Source organism: Leptonychotes weddellii, chromosome 5, assembly GCF_054177405.1.
Source record: "Leptonychotes weddellii isolate Sample4059 chromosome 5, ASM5417740v2, whole genome shotgun sequence".
NCBI classification, from domain to species: Eukaryota; Metazoa; Chordata; class Mammalia; order Carnivora; family Phocidae; genus Leptonychotes; species Leptonychotes weddellii.
Genome location: NC_138373.1, coordinates 99,396,401 through 99,415,129, shown reverse-complemented (window position 1 = coordinate 99,415,129; position 18,729 = coordinate 99,396,401). Strand labels below are relative to the sequence as shown.

At 41.0% G+C, this 18,729-nt stretch overlaps 1 protein-coding gene across 2 annotated transcripts; it reads left to right on the top strand.

Annotated features, from left to right (window-relative positions):
- The first annotated feature begins 4,433 nt into the window (after positions 1 to 4,433).
- On the top strand, positions 4,434 to 18,372 carry SLC38A2 (solute carrier family 38 member 2). 2 transcript variants are annotated; one of them, XM_006738703.3, is made up of 16 exons: positions 4,434 to 4,721; positions 5,825 to 6,023; positions 6,316 to 6,397; positions 6,545 to 6,660; positions 9,514 to 9,587; positions 9,677 to 9,769; positions 9,900 to 9,981; positions 11,398 to 11,480; positions 11,908 to 11,966; positions 12,057 to 12,224; positions 12,628 to 12,707; positions 12,821 to 12,921; positions 13,491 to 13,615; positions 13,991 to 14,135; positions 14,250 to 14,347; positions 15,405 to 18,372. In XM_006738703.3, exons 2-16 carry the CDS (start codon positions 5,908 to 5,910, stop codon positions 15,501 to 15,503), a joined length of 1,521 nt encoding a protein of 506 aa, XP_006738766.1. In that variant the 5' UTR covers positions 4,434 to 4,721; positions 5,825 to 5,907; the 3' UTR covers positions 15,504 to 18,372. The 2 variants fall into 2 exon arrangements, with proteins under 2 accessions (XP_006738766.1, XP_006738767.1); XM_006738704.3 differs by lacking the exons at positions 4,434 to 4,721; positions 6,545 to 6,660 and having other exon boundaries at positions 5,854 to 6,023.
- The last annotated feature ends 357 nt before the right edge of the window (positions 18,373 to 18,729 follow it).

Here is an 18,729-nt window from a genome sequence, read left to right as displayed (position 1 = left end):
GGGAAATAACTTATCCCTTCATTATTTAAGGGATTTTATTTCTGTTCTGAGGTCTTTCTGACGGCTGGGTAGAGAATGGAAGCCCAGCGATGAGTTAGACTGTGGCTTTTGCAGTGATCTAGGAGAGAGGTGACAGTCCCTTGGACTAGGACCAGAACAGTGGAGATGGTAAGAAGTGGCAGGATTCTGAATTTGTTTGGAGGCAGAGCCCTCAAGATTTGCTGATGGGATTGGATATTTGAGGAAAAGCAGGGCTCAAGATGACTCCGTGGTCTGGGGCCTAAGCTTCCTCATGAATGGTGGTGTTATTTTTCGAACCTGTAAAAGGTAGAAGAGGAACAGTTTTGCTAGGGAAATCAAGAGTTCTGTTTTGGCCAGTAAGGGATAAGATAGATGCCCTTTAGATAAACTAGATAGTATGTTTCCTCTGGTCCTAGAGAAGCTCAAAACGCTTTACTCCTGCATTTATTCACTCAACAAAAATGTATTGTCCGGCACTGTTCTAGGTGCTGGAGCCAACAGTGATCAAAGCAGATTGTTAACCTTAAAAATACAACTGCCAGTTAAGATGGGTTTATTTGGGAATGGCAGAGAATTACAATCTGGGTCAGGCAAGCCAAGGAAAAACCATAGGCAAGTCCAACAAACAAAAGAGGGGAACCTTACTTTATGGAGAAGAAGGAGGAAGTTGGGAGGGGTTGTTTTGAACAAGAGTCCAATGGAGAGAAGCAAGAGTTCAAGTGATGACAGTTTCTCATCCACTGAGTTACAAGGGTAGTTAATTTCTTGAAGAAAATGCAATGTACATCTTCTCATGTTGGGGCCTGTTGAGGATTCTTCTGTTGGGTCTATGATTGACAATTCTTTTCATAATTGACGTTGAGTCATACCAACACCCCCTACCAGCCTCCCGTTCTAGCATCCCAAACCCACATTAGTGAGGTTTCCCTTTATTAATTTTCACAAGATTAAATTCCAGCCTTCACGGAGCTTACATTCTAGTGAGGGAGATAAACAATAAATAAACAAATAAATAAATACAATCCAGGTAGAGACAGGTATCATAGAGAAAAAACTTATTTAATTCACCCATCTACTCAGAAAGTACCTTCTTTTTACAAGCGACTAGGCTGGGTATGATTAGTCAGATTCTACCCTGAAAAGACACTAACATAAAATCTGTTACATAGACAACACAAAAAGAAGCCCACAAAAAGATACTTACAAAGCACTAAGTTCAAAGTAGAATGAGATCAGTTTCAAATGGCAGCATCTAATCAAGAAAAACTAATGAAAGGTGTGGTATTTAAGCTGAGCCTCAAAGGAAAGATAAAGTTTAGATATACAGTAATGGCAGGCAGCTGCCTACCACAAGGAAAACTAAAGGATAGGGATAGAAATATAGGCTAGGGCCAGATCAAAGAAAGCCATGAAAGCCAACCTACAAACGGAACTATTTAGGGGTGCCTGGGTGGCTCAGTCAGTTAAGCGTTTGACTCTTGATTTCTGCCCAGGTCATGATCTCAGGGTGGTAAGATTGAGCCCCACATCTGGCTGCCTGCTCAGCAGGGAGTCTACTTGAGATTCTCTCCCTCTTTCTCTGCCCCTGCCCTCCCAAATTAAAGAAAAAAAAAAAGGAAGGAAGGAAGAAAACAAAAGATTTGGTTGGAAATGGAGGATAGAAAGAAGCATATTTAGTATTTAAGCCCACTTTGGGCAAAGTAAAATGCTGGATAAATAGAATTTTGAAGAACATCCTAAAGACCAGTTGTTTAACAACCATTTGGGAATATCAATTCCTTATGCCCCCGGGGAAACAAAACCTTTGTATTTTATTAGGTCATAATGGTCAAATAATTCTACAGAAGACAACTATCTTCACTAGAAAGTTCTAACAATCTACCTTGACTGCATTTCTGAAAATTCAAAATTGACAACTGATATTTGTGATTATTTTTCTGTCATAGGATAGGTTTGCTTTCAGTAGCTTTCAAAATGCTTTGATCCCAACCCACAGTAAGAAATACATTTTACATCACAACTCAGAATATATACATATGTATAAATCAAAATTAAAGTTTTATGGAATAGTACTTAGCATTACTATATATAGCATAGTGGTATCTTTTATTCTATTTTGTTCTACGGCACTCAAGAAAAAAAGCTCATAGTAATCCACTGAATTCATCTCTATCCGCCACTGTGTTCCATGCTGCAGTTTGAAAAACATTCTTCTAAAACATTAGCTTGGAAATTAAGCAAAATTGTAGCACTTCTAACCAACAAGCATTGGGCAGCACAGACTCCCAGAAATTGGGAAAGGGCACTGTGTCCCACGCATTTTAGCCAAAGCATATCAGGCCTCAGTTGGAAGCCACTTGAGTTAACAGATGCACCTCAGATTGGCCTTTGAAAAACCGGCAAAAGAAAAGCAGATGTTTCAATACCTCCCCCTCTTTTTTTTTTTTTTTCACCATTTACTGTTCAGGTTCTAATACAGAGGTCAGAACAAGATTACAGTCCTTCCCTCAACACACACACACACACACACACACACACACACACAAACACGCATACATACACCCTTAATTTTACAGGTTCTCTAAAGTATGTGTTGCAATACAAACCACCAAAAAGTCCAAAGGACAAGAGATCCAGCTGTGAGGGTGCAACTTGCCAACCAAAACCACCAACCCTGAGTGCTTCCTTAGCACATCTGACTGGGCAAGGGGACTCACCTGGATGAAACAGTGGTTTAAGACCTTCTGATTTTTATCAGTTGAAACCTGATATAAAGAAACTTGCAGGGAGTCCTCTCTAACCCACCGCTAAGATTGCTCTCCTGACAAGAGTTGATTGGTTTTATTAGGGAACGAATGTGGAAGAAAGGTAAGTTTTTTCAGCCCTGATTGTGTGTCAAATGCCAAACCTACCTTGGGGAAGTTCACAGTCTCCCTGGGGAGACCAGACTACAAACTGGAACAGTTTTGAGTACAAGACAGCACAGGTTTAAAAAGCCCAGCACCACATGGTTTAGAGAACAATTCGTGCAAAAAGAGGGGGCTGGCCTGAGGCTCAGTGACTAAGCCTCGAGGGATGGTCAGGGGAAAGTTGAGCGCAAAAGCAAGAAAGAGTATTGTTTAGGTGGGACTGGTCTGACCAACACAAGGGTTGGGGACCCGAGGAGCGCAAAGGGGAAATCGGGTCCTCCCTTGTCAATCATGAACACTGGTGCAGGCCCAGGACACCCGCAGCCTCACGTGCCACGGAAATAGACAGCTGTACAGATTTCCTCAGGAAAACATTGAAAGCAAAAATTGTGATCACACCCAACCCTTTCCTCTATGCCCTGCCCAATCTCTCCCACGTCCCCAAAAGGAAGAGAGCAGTAGGTCAAACTCGTTTGTTTATTCATTTATTCAACAAGCATTTCTCCTAAGGGGCCTTTGTTTCCAGCAAGGGATGGACTGTTTCCTTTCCGCAGAGGATTCCGCAGCGAAGGGGCCCCCTAGTTGCCTGGCTCAGCAAGACCACATCACCACTGGAAAGGAAGGACCGGCTCGGGAGAAAGTCTCCCAGACCAGCATTCCAGTGGAGCCAGCGCCTTTGTAAAAGGCGAGGAGGGCGAGAAGAGCTCTCAAATTGGGTCGAGGGTGGTGGAATGAGTGAAACGTGTCTGCAAAAAGGAAAACTGGGCACTCCTACATCTCCTCAAAAGAGAGGGTCCCCCCCCAACCCGAGGCCCAAACCAGGATCTCCTTTCAAGGGGTCTGGCTTGCTGGTCAGGATGTAGCATTTCCCCTAGTAGGGTTTTCCACGTTCGTACAAAAAGGATAGACCGAAATGCAGCTGCCAACTGACCCCGCCAGGCTAGTTTTGAAGAGAGCAGGTCTAGTTGGAGAAGAAAGAACGAGAACGGAAACCGACCATGGAGACAACGTTGCCGCATTAGTCCAAGTTTGCGAGAGAAAAACCCCAAGTAAATCACAAAAATAACAGGCAGGAAAGGGTTGGGTGGGCGGGATGTGTCCCCAAAAATCCTTGAGGAGAAAGCAAAGACTGCTGGTAACTCGGACGGAAGGGATTGAAGGAGAAAGCTCCGGAAAGACAACCGCATGTGTTGGGCACCTATCGAGGTTGAAATGAACTGGCCAAGGGAAGCATGGGGGGGGTGTCTTTCGGGGCTGACCAGGAGACCTGAGAGAACGGGGTCTGGCTTTGCCCCAGTGTGGGGGACGCCAGCGGGCGGGGCCGGCCGCCCGAGTGGGCCGGGTGGGGGGGAGGAGGGGTGGGAGGGCAGGGGGCGGGGTCTGCGGGCCCGGGCGGGCCGGGGGCGGAGCCCAGGTAGTGTTGATACACAAAGAGAAGGCACCCGGGCGGCCGCGGCCCCGCCCCCTGACGCGTCCTCCTGAGCTGCCGCTATAACCCGCTGCCCGGCAGACAGAACCATATCCGCGCGACACCGCCGTCCCGGAGCGTCTTCCCCACAGCAGCGCCCGCAGCCGGACCACGCGTTCCCGCACACTCGCACCTTTCCCTCGAGACGGCGGACGCCGGACGATTGGGGTGGCAACAACTTGCCATTTCTTTTTTTTTAATTAAAATTATTTCTCCTGCCTATTGTTGGTTTTTGTTTTTGTTTTACGATTTTTGTTAGCCGAGAAAAACCCACCGAAGGCGTTTGCGTGACGTTCCCGGATACAGGAGCGGAGACCACCGAGGTAACGCGCGCGGGGGCGTCTGTGCGAAGGACGCGGGGCCCCGGGCGGGAGTGGGGGAGGGGCGTCCGGGAGGGGCCGCGGCGGGAAGGTAGCTGCGGAGGTTGTTTCCTCCCGGCGCTGGCGTGTCCGGTCGGCGGGACCCGCCTTCGGTTCCGGCCCCTACGGGGGTCGCCGCACTCTTCGGGCGGGGGAGGGGCGCGGCGCGGGGGCCGCGTACCCGCCGGGAGCGGAGCCGCATCCTCCCGTTAGGGGGAGGGGAACCAGCCCGGCCGCGGCTCTGCTGCGGCAAGTCTTGTGACTGATTTGCATTAATTAAAAAATTAGATCGAGGGGGCCTGGAATATGGGGGCAGCGGAGGAAGGTTCGGGCTTCTGGTATACAGAGGCCACGATTGGGGAAGACGGGCCAGGAACATTTGATAATCGGAGATCGATATTGCATCAGTTTCTTTTCCGGGCATAGGAGTGGCCGGCCGGGCGAAGCGCTCGCGAGCCAAATGCCTGTAGACTAGTGTGCTCGAGGGCACGGGCGTGCGCGTGTAAACAAACTCTCGGCGCCTCTGGTCGCCGAGGAACGGGCGTTCTCCCCTTTTCGGGAGAGGACCCATGTCAGCCCTTTCTGCCCCCTTTGAGTCCGCTCTCTGCCGCAGAGGCATTTCCCCATGTGGGGACTCCAGGCATGAAAAGACGGATTACGCGCATTGCCGCTGCAAATGCTAGAAACAGGGTGGGATGTGTGCCCTGCATGCCTGTGCATGACCAGAGAGGCTGGAGGAAAGCCGAAACAGAGCCCCCGTGCACCCCTCCCCTCAGACTTGGGATAATGGAGAGGGTGCAATACTAAAATCCTCTGGAGAGGGGCCTGGGGGCCCGGAGGGCGCGGGCCTCTGCGGGCGCATCGCCGCGGTGGGACCATCTTTGTTCTTCGCGGCTCCGCTGTCTGTACTTTTCCGCCCCTCGGCGCGCCCCCGCCCCTCGCGCTCAGCTGGTACTTTTCCACTCGCCTGGCCGGGGATGAATCAGCCGCGCTGCGCCTCCCGGCGGCGTCACGTGACCACGGCGGGCGGGCGCCGCAGTCTTGACGCGCCGCCTCTACCTTCGCAGGCAGCCGCGCGGGCCGGTGCACAGCCAAGGACAAAAGGAGCCCAGTGTTCCTCGCTGCACCCTCTATTCCTCCCGGTGCCAGCATGAAGAAAGCCGAAATGGGAAGGTTCAGTATTTCCCCGGATGAGGACAGCAGCAGCTACAGTTCCAACAGCGACTTCAACTACTCCTACCCCACCAAGCAAGCAGCTCTGAAAAGGTGGGAGAAGTTGTGTGCTTTTTTTTTTTTTTCTTTCTTAAACGCCTTGCGGGGGTCAGGGGTTCTTTACCTAGGACTCTGCTTTGGTTGCGGTAATTTACCGTAGTATTTGGAGAGTGTGTAATCTCTGAAAGAGTATCCGATTGTCGCATTGACAGTATCTCTTGTGAAAGTTGACTCCTACTTAACACGCATTTCTGGGAAGGTGTGTGACAACTAAAGGGCAGTTTGTGTTAAAGCATTCCGTTGTATGTTTCAAAACGACTGAGAATTCCTTTTTTTCCCCTCACAGCCATTATGCAGATGTAGATCCTGAAAACCAGAACTTTTTACTTGAATCAAATTTGGGGAAGAAGAAGTATGAAACAGACTTTGTAAGTTGAAAATAGCAATTTGTGTGTCTGTGGCTTTATGGAGTAAAAGAATAGTTTTACTTTTAGATTTCAATCTAACTTGCCCAAAGCTGGTTTTCTCCATTTAATTATTGTTATATGTTTGGTTATCGTTTTCCCTCTATGTAGCATCCAGGTACTACTTCCTTTGGAATGTCAGTATTTAATCTGAGCAATGCGATTGTGGGCAGTGGAATCCTTGGGCTTTCTTATGCCATGGCTAATACTGGAATTGCTCTTTTTATGTAAGTATGTGTAAGTAGTGAGTCTGCCATGCAGGGCAGTTAATATGATGATAAAACATAAAACTTAATGGCTCCAGAGACGGAATTTACAGTCGAAATAGTTGACTTAAAAATCATTTGTGTGAAATTTAAAATTAGAAATCCAAAAACCTCCTTATTCTAGTATCTAACTGCATGATATCAAGAAAGCCAATTAGAAATAGGACAACATTGAAAACTGATAATTAAACCAAAAGTATTTAAGTCAATGGGAATAGTTAAAACAAAGTTGTAACAGGGTTTGGATGTTTAAAAAGAACTATTGATAAATCCAAGGTAGTTATTTGTTCTGGGAAAATGGGAAGCAAAAAATATTAATAAGCATGGTACATCCAGGTCAGTTTATAAATTGACATAGTCTCCCCAAGAACCTTTGCATAGCGCAAACAGACTTTTTAGAATATATAGGGTGTGGTGGTATTTGCTTAACCTAGAACATGTTCTAAGAAAAGTGAGTTATAACTTTCTGGACACTGAAAAGACACCCATATGTTGGGATTTTTTGTTTTTGTTCTAATATTTATTTCTTCCAGGTCTGTGTGATTGCCACATGCCATAGCAAAAAAATAAATATTTTAATAAGTACCTGCTTTTAAATGTTCTTTTCCCTAGTTGCCCAGTTAAAATGATTTATTCCTATGCTTTCTAGCATAAATGCCTAGAATAGGATTTTGGAGCAATAGAAGACTTCAGAGCAGTGGTTCTTAAACCACTGTGTGGGGTCACTGATTCTCAGATAATATAATAAGAAAAGTAGGAACCCTATTTCCAAGGGGAAAAAGGTACAAAATAAAAATACATGTGAATTTGAATATACATTTTCAATGATATTTGTATTGTAGCTGTTAATTTTAAGTACCCAGGAGCCCCTGGTAAGGCAGTTTCTGTGGAAGATAGGGTGACTTATTGCGCAGATGAAGAAACCACACCTTACAGGGAGCAGGGAATTGTCCCGTTGTGACAGATGTGTTTTAGTTAGCTGACTGGTGCCATCTACTCAAGTGATTTTCTCCAGCAGAATAGAATGTTCATGAAAAGAAAAGCAGACCTTTGCAAAGTTCTGCTTTGTGGGTGAAGCAGAACTGAACTGTACTGAAGTTAAGCCTGGCTTTGAACATTGGAAGCTAGGATTCCAGCAGTTTGCTTTATTAGCATGAAGCTTTCTGAGATCTTTTACTAAGATGAAGGAATTTACATAGGAAGGACCCTAGAGTTTTAAAGTTTTTACTGGGGAACTTGAGTGGCCTCATTGTTAAATATTCCAAAATACTTCCTGACTCTTACTATAACAACTGGAGACCCTCTTTAAATGCTGCCAGTGTGGTTATAGTTAACATGAGATAAAATGGCACCTGTTTCATAAGTGACAGCAAAATTCTGATGTTACCCTTGCACCTTTGAAATTATACTTTAATAAGGTCTATGTGTTCGATTAACCCTTTGAATAAATGGTTAAATAACATCAAAAGTGCAGAAGGGAGTTTTAATCCCATTGGTATTTTACAAGGTATATTTAGAGGATGTAGAGATAAATGGGCCAGAAGCCATGTGGCTGTCACAGTGCGGTTAAACAGCTCTAGCTAACCTTACTAGGCAGACTCAGCCTTGAGCTTGAAAGTGACCTCAAAGGTTATGAAGTCCCTTCACCCCTCATTATAATCTCAGTGTAAGAAAGGAGGACTGAATTTGTCAGCATACTTTGAAGACTGTTTTTGATTAAAGTAACAGCTTTGTTCAGTTAGAGGTAAGGCCAATGGTGTCATTTTTCCACCTTTGACTAGGCCCCATAAAGGTTTTGGCGTTAGAATGGCAGTTCAATGCCACTGCCTATGTTTTAACTAACAGAGCTCAGTTCCTTTGCCAGACCTTCTGTGGTACCGGATTCAGTTTTCCTGTACAGAATCAAAAAAAGTAACCATCTTGTTTGCAGATTTTTCTATGGGTTCCCCTGATATTTTTCTTGTTGTTTTTAATAGAAAGAAATCCATATTTTCTTTGGCTTGCCCAGGAGGGGAGGAAAGGAAATCTGAAATGAGAGAGAATTTGTATCCTTAAAGGAAAACTAAGTGACATTAGGGAACCTCTAGTTCCCTCCCTATCTATGGAGCGAAGAGCTGCTCCAGTCCGACTGATGGGCTCCTTGTTATAGCACAGGCATTGTTTAACTTCGTCATGACCCTGGGCCTGTATTCCACACCATGGCGTGCAGTATAGTCTGTTGTCTCAGTGATTAATTCTCTGACTTGTGCCCAGTTGTTTGTTAAGCTGTGCCTGATGCTTCTAATGTTCGTATCACTCTCCCTTCGTAGTCCCATTCCTCTTCTTATTTATGTAGTCCAAGCGATCTCAAGGTCTTTCCTGAACCTGTCTCAGTTGGATTTCACAAGTGCCTTGTGCGCTGGATTTTTACTGGCAGACATTACCATCGTTTTACAGATAAAAGGAACTATTAAAATGCAGAGAAGTGGCAAGAACATATGGTGCCAGAACCAAATTATAAGTCTCATAACTCCACCACCTTAAAGTTAAGCTTTCCTGGGTCTCCTGACACACTGGATGCAGCGGTAAACCCCAGCTCTTAACCAGTACCGTAGAACTAACACCTGAGACATGATGCGAGTTCTTAGTACCAGGCTGAGAGAAGATGTTGACACTCTAGCCAGGATGGTAAACACCAGTTCTTAGGGGCTTTCTGTCTAGCACAGAAATATCAGGACACGTTCCATATTTAATGTTTTGATAATGAGCAAAAGAATGGTCTTTAAATATAGCTATGCTTATTTATAACCCTGTGCCTTTTCCTTCTCTCATCAGAATTCTCTTGACATTTGTGTCAATATTTTCCCTGTATTCTGTTCATCTCCTTCTGAAAACTGCCAATGAAGGAGGTATGGTAGCATTCTTGATATTTCTAAAACAATTAGGCCTGTCAGGATTTTCTTCCTTCCCTCATGCTTCTGTGTTCTTCATATTTTAGGGTCTTTGTTATATGAACAGTTGGGACATAAAGCATTTGGATTAGTTGGAAAGCTTGCAGCCTCTGGATCAATTACAATGCAGAACATTGGAGGTAAGAATTTTTTAAAAGGTGATTTGGGTACACTTTTTGCTCTTTATGTAGCACAGAGTGGTGACACGTTACTTTTGGTGTCACATGCCACATTTTGCACTTGTAATGGTATAATTTTGTTTTCCTCCAGCTATGTCAAGCTACCTCTTCATAGTGAAATATGAGTTACCTTTGGTGATCCAGGCATTAATGAACATTGAAGATACAACTGGGTAGGTGCTAAGTAAGGTTACTCATAAGAAAAATTGTAGTCTAAAATGGTTAGATACATTTTATCAAAGTTGATACAAGATAATTATCAATAAATTATTTTTTGTAAATGTTCCTGTTGAAATTGACCAAGAAGTCCCTCATAGACTGATTTGAAGTCTTAAGAATGAAAGACCAAAGATCGAAGCTCGTGCTGTAATTCTGGATAATAATTTCTCTAACCTGTGTGTGAAAGCAGGTTTTCTAGAGCTTAACTTTCTCTTGATATTTATTCTCTAAGAAATTGTAGCTGAGTAACACGAAGTCTAACCTAAGTCAGGTTGAAGCTTTGAATTACATTTCAAATCAATCCTGATTTTTTTTATAAATTTGAAACCCTTAAAACTTAATCTGTTTAAATGCATAAGACCAGAAAATGTATGGCCATGTTGTAGAAACCTTATCCTTGTAGCACAGTTCTTCCTCCCAGTGAACTAACAGGTTTTTATCTAAAGTAAACACGGGGAAGAGCAATTTACTTCCCCACTTACTTGCAGCTCATTATCTCAAAATAGAGAAGTGTGGTTATCTCTTTGGCTTTAGAAATTTAATTAGCTGATCTTTAAACATTAGTTTTCTGTGGGGTCTCTGTTGCTGAAGTAAGTAAGTGGAGTGGAATTCACAGGACAATTAATTTGAAAATAGTGATTTAAAAGAGGGTATGGTTGATTACCTGGAAAGGAAAAGACATTGCTAGAACTCCTAGAGGAGACATGGGTAATATTTTCTTTTAAGTTCAGAAGGGACCTTTTTGACTATTTTTGGAGTCAAGGTGGGTCAAGGTGTCACAACATACTCTTGACAACCTGGAATAAATCCTGGTTTTGGGGGATTGGGTTTTGTTGTTTGTCTTTGCCTATGTGTTTTACCTAAGTATGAAAAAATTTCCTTGTTTGAGTTTTTAATAATTACATTTGCTAATAAATGTCTGAAAGAAATTTGTTTTAAATTTGCTTGTTTCTAGCATTAAAAATTGGCAAGCTAAAGCTATGACCGAGTTGGTGTACAATTCTCCTAAAAATGCTTCCAAGATAAGATTACTGGCTTAACAATGCTGCTTTGTTCCCTACATTAGTATCAAGCCTTTAAGAAGCATTTTATGTTATGAATCAGCTGGCAGCCTTCCCAGAGCAAACAGTGGGACAAGAGTTATACTGTTCATACCCCATCTCTAACCTGTGTGAATATTCAGCTAGCACAGAGTTAGACATTTATTCCTGTCTGTAGGCTTTTTGTGAATAAGCAGTGCATTTTCCAGACCTGCCTTTTTGTGTGTTTATTTTTATAGTATCTCTATGAAATGAGTCCAGTAAGATGTGTATAGTATTCTGGGGATTTTCATGATTGGTTTGACCTTGTGTTTCTTTTCTTTAATTCAGATTGTGGTATCTGAACGGTGACTATTTGGTTTTGCTTGTGTCGCTGGTGCTCATTCTTCCTTTGTCACTGCTGAGAAATTTAGGTGAGTAAACCCATCTCTAAAGAGAACTGAAATGAGCCTCTTACTAGCTAGTTGGCTTTCTCTTAATAGAAATTGAAAGCTTTTTAAAAGGCCCCAAAAACATAACTTTGGGAGCTGCTGTGTACACACCTTTCAAAAGGCCTTTCAAAATCCTAGCAGGTGGCTACCAGGAGAGGCCAGAATATTTTGTTGACACTTGATAGTATTTGCACTTTGTAAATAATAATACAAAATGAAAGTGTCTTTATTTTAGTTATTAGCAAATATTTTAAAGTAATTCTATACCTCAGTATATAAGAATTAGAAATTGAATATTGTATTCATACTAAAGTCTTTCAGGCAGAATCAAGTTACTGCCTGAAAGTTGAGAAAATATATTTGCCTGAAATTTGTTATATTAAAGTAATAATTTCTGCCTCCCTTACAGGATATTTGGGATACACCAGTGGCCTTTCCTTATTGTGTATGATGTTCTTCCTGATCGTGGTAGGTAAAACTCTTCTTTAAAGCTAGAGATTTGTTTATGAGCCCAGTCGTGTTACTTAGTTTAACAAATGCAAAATAATATGTTTTCAGGTGATTTGCAAGAAATTTCAGATTCCTTGCCCTGTGGAAGTTGGTTTGATAATTAATGAGACGCTTAACAGCACCTTAACACGGCCAACGGCTTTTGCACCTGAGATGGTATTTAATATGACTGACGATGATTCTTGCAGACCACATTATTTCATCTTCAACTCACAGGTAACTAAATACAATTTTTATTTTCTTAAGATTTTAGGGAAGAAGAGAGGGATACTATCCACAGGAAATTTAAAAATAACTCCCAAGGTAAAGGGAGGAGGGGTAATAGATAATCTTCAGAAAACATGAATTATTGAAGACTGAGAAGAAAGCATTAGTTTATATCTTAAAATGGATGGAGAACGGAAATGAAATAATTCTGTGATGTTAATAATTGACACAATCTGACGTTAGCATATTGATCACACTTAGTGAACAGATTAAAAGAAGGGAATCTAATTATGCAAGGGAAACTTTTAGGGTTTGATTCTAAAATTGGTTACTATAAAATACAAAGTGCAGAACTGTGATGACCCAAGTGTGTTACATGAGGATTTTAAGTAAATTTTTACATTTTTTGCAGACTGTCTACGCTGTGCCAATTTTGACCTTTTCATTTGTCTGTCATCCTGCTATCCTTCCCATTTACGAAGAACTCAAAGGGTGAGTGCTTTACCTATTTTTATATAAATTTATTGGGAAAGTTAGAAAAATACTAGATTTTGCTATAAGTACTGCTCAAGTATATATTTGTATTTTTCTTTGAATTTACGTAGTCGCAGCCGTAGAAGAATGATGAATGTGTCCAAGATTTCATTTTTCGCCATGTTTCTCATGTACCTGCTTGCTGCCCTTTTTGGATACCTGACATTTTACGGTAAATAATGTCTAGATTTCAGAAAAAAACACTTCGTGAAATAAAATTGATACTTGCACGTGTAAAATCTATCACCTAAATTCGATCTGTTTCGGTGTATTTCCTACTTGGGATGAGAAACTGAATTGAGAGCTTAGAATTTCCTATAGTCGCTTTATTAATCAGTAATTTCTCAAGCCCAAGTTCATATAATTAGTCACTTGGTGGCATTTTTATATGACGTGCTTGCATCTGAGTTCATGCTGTCTATCTCCTCTTCCAGTCACCTTCAAATTCTACAACACAAACTGTAAGCCAGACCATGGGATTTAGCTGTTTAGCTCCTGTTGTTTTTGATGGGGGTCATGTGGCTAAATCTCTACTTGGTATTTAGGAAAATTTTCCTTCGATGTTATTTTAATTGCATTAACCCTAATTCCAAATTAATCTTATTAGCCTCTTGGTTTATAGTCGTTTTGTGAGTAGCTAATAACTTTGGTGCAAATTTGCTGTAAGTTAGATTTCCCACCCCTAATCTCTAGAGGAAACTGCTCACTTGAAGCTTTTTTTTCCTTTGTCTTTCCCCATAGAACACGTTGAGTCAGAGTTGCTTCATACCTACTCTACCATCATGGGAAGTGATATTCTTCTTCTCGTTGTTCGTTTGGCTGTGCTGGTGGCTGTCACCCTGACGGTACCAGTAGTCATCTTCCCGGTAAGTAATCACCCGCCCTCCTTCCGCTCACCAGGAATGAGTTGTTAAACATGTGAAGACTTGGGAGATTTTCCTCTTCTGTGAGAAGGGAAACACTACTAGAGCAATACCAAGTTGATGGTGGTTTGAAGGGATTTCTTTATTTTCTAGATTTTCAAAACATCCTGGGTAATTTTTTCCCATAATTGAAGACCTAACATGATCTTTCACTGTTCAGATATTAAGGAAATAGCAGTAGAGGAAGGGGCACAATTTACGTATTTAGAAAGTTTCTTTCTTTTTTTTTTTTTTTAAGATATATTCCCTATTATTTGGGAATTTTTTCCCCCCATTAACGTGAAGCTGGAGTTTTCATTTCTCTGTTTGTTCTTGCAGATCCGGAGTTCCGTAACTCACCTGTTGTGTGCGGCAAAAGATTTCAGTTGGTGGCGTCATAGTCTCATTACAGTGTCTATCTTGGCATTTACCAATTTGCTTGTCATCTTTGTCCCAACAATTAGAGATATCTTTGGTTTCATTGGTAAGTTTTAGAAAGTGTCAGAGTTCTTTCCCGTATCAGCGATTTTAAAGTTTAAAAAAAGGAATGACACGTGATCCATTGAATTCTCAAGAAATGGTCTGTGTTCTTTTCCAGGGGCGTCTGCAGCTGCTATGTTGATTTTTATTCTGCCATCTGCCTTCTATATCAAGTTAGTGAAGAAAGAATCTATGAAATCTGTACAAAAGATTGGGGTGAGTGAGCTATTCTGACTTACAGAAACAGTAGTGATCTTCTAGTTACTAGAATTTCCTCACCTGATTTTAGTCCCTTAGCTCTCTTCTTCTAAGTTTCTAGTGAATATTTCTTTAATGGCATACTTCACAGGTGGAAGGTTGGGGCAGGGAAGGTGAAAGTTTGCCTTTGAATAGAGGCCTAAGTAAATTGCAAGAAAGCGGTTGAGATATTTTAGAGCTAGGAATAGAGATAAAGAGCGCAGGTGCAGTGTGGAGATACTGACTCCGCTTTCAGCATTAGTCGAACTGGTATTTGTCGGACTGCCCACTTCAACAAACACTTAACTGGGCCTTCGAACTAACTGTCTTCAAAGCAAAGCACAGGGGGGTTGTCACTATACTTTAAAGTAATAAAGTGTACTTTAAAGTGTAATAAAAAGTGATTTCACAAAGAATATGGTATGTTAATTACAGAAGATCCTGGTGGTGAGGTTATTTAGGAAAAAGACTGCCTCTGAGTCCTTCCACTGCTACAATTCTAGTCTGATTAAAGCACCAAAATTGTTTATAAACAAACAGCTGTCATCTTGTTTTATTCAAAATACATAGTGGTAGTAATTTGAAGGGGGTAGAATTAGGAGTAAACTTACTCATGTCTCTTTGAAAAACCTCTGGCTTTGACTCAGGCTGCATTTTAGGATGACTTTGATTTGATTTTGTGACTTAAATTTTTGAAATTTTGAAATTTTAGGAAATGCAAAAAACAAAAAACCCCCCAAAAATCTAGCCCTGTTCTATTTATTACATGAAGGAGTTTATTCAGCAAAGTATTTACCTTTCCGTTTGAGACAAAGGAATGAAAAAGCAAAATTTTGGAAGGTTTCAAAAACTGAGTTACTTTGTGTAGTATAGGTGAGCCCTTGGTAACTTCAGACAGTTTTAAATCTCCTTAGCAAGGTAAAACTGTAGCTCTGTGAAGCACTCAACATCATTTTAGTGATTACAAGCCCATTTTTAAAAGTAGAAAGGAATGCTTTTTTGTTGGCTAATCATTTTCTCTTTGTGCTCATTGCAGGCTCTGTTCTTCCTGATCAGTGGCATAGTGGTGATGACCGGAAGCATGGCCTTGATTGTTTTGGATTGGGTACACGATGCCCATGGAGATGGCCATTAACTGGCGCCGCTAAAACTCCACTAGTCCACTTGATGCCAGTGTTGAGTCAACTCTCAACTTCCTATGAAATTTCACCTGACGTTTTCAGTTTCACTTCCTTTTGAAGTGCAGATTCCTCGCTGGTTCTTCTGAGTGCAGAATAAGTGAACTTTTTTTTTTCTTTTTAAAGAGACTATTCTGTATGATAGAAATGGATATTAACAACCAAACCACGAGTCTCGGGTTAATGGAAGTGACAATTTTATTCCATTCCAGAGAATGGACGAACTCTTAACTTTTATCAAGCCACATGTTTGGCTGTGTCATTGTTTAACTTGGATATTTTATGATTTTACTTGAATGTGCCTAATGGAACCATTCGATGTGAGAAACAATTCTTATTAATTTACAGCAAAGTATTGAAATAACCATTGAGAAAAACACTATTATTTTTTTGTACCAAAAATATTGTAAGACCTCAGAAGCACTATTTTACTTTAAAAAAAATGGCTTTCTTTCTAACTTTATCCAAAAACAATTGTCAACAAATTCCATAAGAAAAAATCATTGGTATTTAAAAACAAATACTAGTATTGTGAAATGATTTGCCTTTTTGTAGGCATAATAAGCCAAATACTTTTTTTAACCCAAAAAAGTTTTTAGAGAAAATGATGTAACAAAAAATTGTACCATGAATAGGAGCATAGTTTTTTCCATTCAGATTTCACCATTAAAGAGTAACTGGTTGATTATTGCTATACCAAATCAGATGAACTCATTCATCACTTTTCTTCTCTGGCCCCAAATAATTTGCTTCATTCAGACTGAAATATTTATGGCTTCAGTCTATTAGAATGGAAGATACAAAGCAGATATTTCTGTGGGAAGTAAAATAACTAATTTTGAGGTACCAAATAGTGCAATTGGGTAAAACAGGGTTTATTCAGTTGCATCTGTCTCCAGAGATGTATTGACAGCTCTGGGTTTTTTGGGCCAGCCCTTTTTTTTGACATTGCTTCCAGCAGTGGAAAATGGGCATTTGATGGCTATAGGCCAAAACTGTTCAATCCAGAGAGTACAACTTTTCAAAATGCTCATCTCCTACTGGAAGTGTGAATTACTTGATAACGTATGGCTTAGTTGTGTTCATGTTTTGTCTACAGTAGAGGTCTAATTCACAGGTTTCACCGATATTTGGTATAAGTTCTCTTCAAATAGGCCACTGGGTTTCTCATGCAGTAAGTTTTTAAAACTAATTTGCACTGGATTGTCATCTCATTCTTGTACAACACAGAATTATTTGTTTACATCCAACAAATGGTTAGCTAGGGAAAAACAGTGCAACCTGAGTGTAAGTAGTTGGTCCAACTGCATGTTCACCCTTCCATTTCAATGCCAGTTAGCGAAAAAATTACTTGGCTTTAAGAGCACATTTATTGTACGTTATGGTGTATGGTGAATATATTAAATAATGTGGTACTTTGCTCTTCAGGCATAATGTCTAAAATCTAATATACATAATTCCATTAGTGGTTGAGGGAAGCAAATAATGGAATCAATTGGTCCTCTGCCTCTAAGGTTTCCTCTTAAACTAAGCATTTTTAGTTTTAGGCAGGGGCTAGAAACATGGCAGACATGTTTTTTGTTACACATTCTTGTATTATATGTGACTAAAGTACAGACAGGATATGTCTGTGAAGACCCTTGTGGAACTGGAAGACGTCTTGTAGTGCTACATTGGGTGAAACCAATGGTCCGTTTGTGTTTCTACAAAAATAATGTGATTGGGGACCATCCAGAAAGGCAGTGAAAAGATGGATTCTACAGCACTGCTTTCATTTAATTGGGCTTTGGCACTCCCTTCAAATCCAGAACCTCACCTCTAGTTCAGACCAAGAATTGGCACTTCTGCTTGAGTTCCTGGAAGAATTGCTGATTTTGTATCTGAGACCTGCCAGGGAATACCAAGTAGAGTTGTTTTCTACAGTTTACATCCTTTCATGTGGGAGAAACTACCGTGGCAACCAGGAAGGAATGGAAAAAAGAATTTTCTTCTCACAGGAAATTGACGTGGGGAAGCTCCTTCAATCCTCTTTTGGCTGTTTGAGGTTCAAAACGAACTGCCTAGGGTAAACTCCATTGCATGATTTTCTTGGAGCTATCTTGTCCGCCTTGAGGTTCCTAAAACAGTGAATTCCCATTAATGAGCAGTCTTCAGTATTAAAACCACTGTCTTGACACCTCATTTTGCATTACTGTCTTCCATGGATGTTTCAGTTATAACTGTAATGTTATTTATAGAACAGCATTAATCCATTAAAGCTAACCTATTTTTCAATATTTATGATAATCTGTACATACATTGTCTGTCCATATGTATTTGTAATATATAATGTATATAATGTCAGGTTTGGGTCTTGGGTTCAAGTGTATATATTCCTGTAAGTTTCCTAACTGCATTTTGATGAATTCACATGTATCTATAAGAATTGTCCCAAAAGTACCTGTACAGAGATTTCAATATAAACAAATTGACTAATTATGTAAACACTAAAAATTTAAAATATTGTTTAAATTGTATTTGCAATAAACAGACTGGGTGAACATCACATTTTTTTCATGAAAACTTGGTGCAAATTCAGATCTCATTTAAATTTTAAATAAGGTCTAATTTTCAAAATGCAGTAGTTTCAAAATGTGATCTAGTGTAATGAAAGCTCTTTGAGAACCTGGGTGTGTGAGCTTTCTGTATATAGTGTAAATACCCCCACTGTATTGTTAGAGGCCTACCGTTCCACTAGGACTTGCTGGCAAAGAGTGCTACACCGTTTCAATGAAACAATGTATGTTTGTTTTAACTGAACTAAAATAAATACATGCTTAATCCTGAGTAGCTGTGTTTTCTTTGAGGTAACGGGATAAGCCCTGTCTGATGCATTATACCATCAGAGCTTAGTGGGTCTCCTGTGATGGTAACGATTGTAATGAAGAAGAGCATGGTCAGAAAAAAGTTTTTCCGTTCCTAAAGTTTACTAAGTGTGAAGAGGAATAAGAAAAATGCTAAAAGGCTCCTCAAGGACCCAGGGTTGGGCCTGCTGTTGGTGGGCCAGGAGTGCGTCAGGATCGTCTGGGAGCTCTCTGGAGAATGTGACTATAGTCTGATACCACAGATCTGGAAGGTAGCCCACAGTTTCATGCCCCCTCCACCCCACCCAGAATCCTACCCAGGCGATGTGGGGGCACACAG

What these genes read in the sequence shown, in the direction of transcription:
- SLC38A2 (XM_006738703.3), top strand. Translation starts at nt 5,908, where the DNA reads ATGAAGAAAGCCGAAATGGGAAGGTTCAGTATTTCCCCGGATGAGGAC. An exon ending in TACAATGCAGAACATTGGAG is followed by an intron (nt 9,770 to 9,899) that starts GTAAGAATTTTT and finishes GTTTTCCTCCAG; the next exon opens with CTATGTCAAGCTACCTCTTC. An exon ending in ATTTACGAAGAACTCAAAGG is followed by an intron (nt 12,708 to 12,820) that starts GTGAGTGCTTTA and finishes GAATTTACGTAG; the next exon opens with TCGCAGCCGTAGAAGAATGA.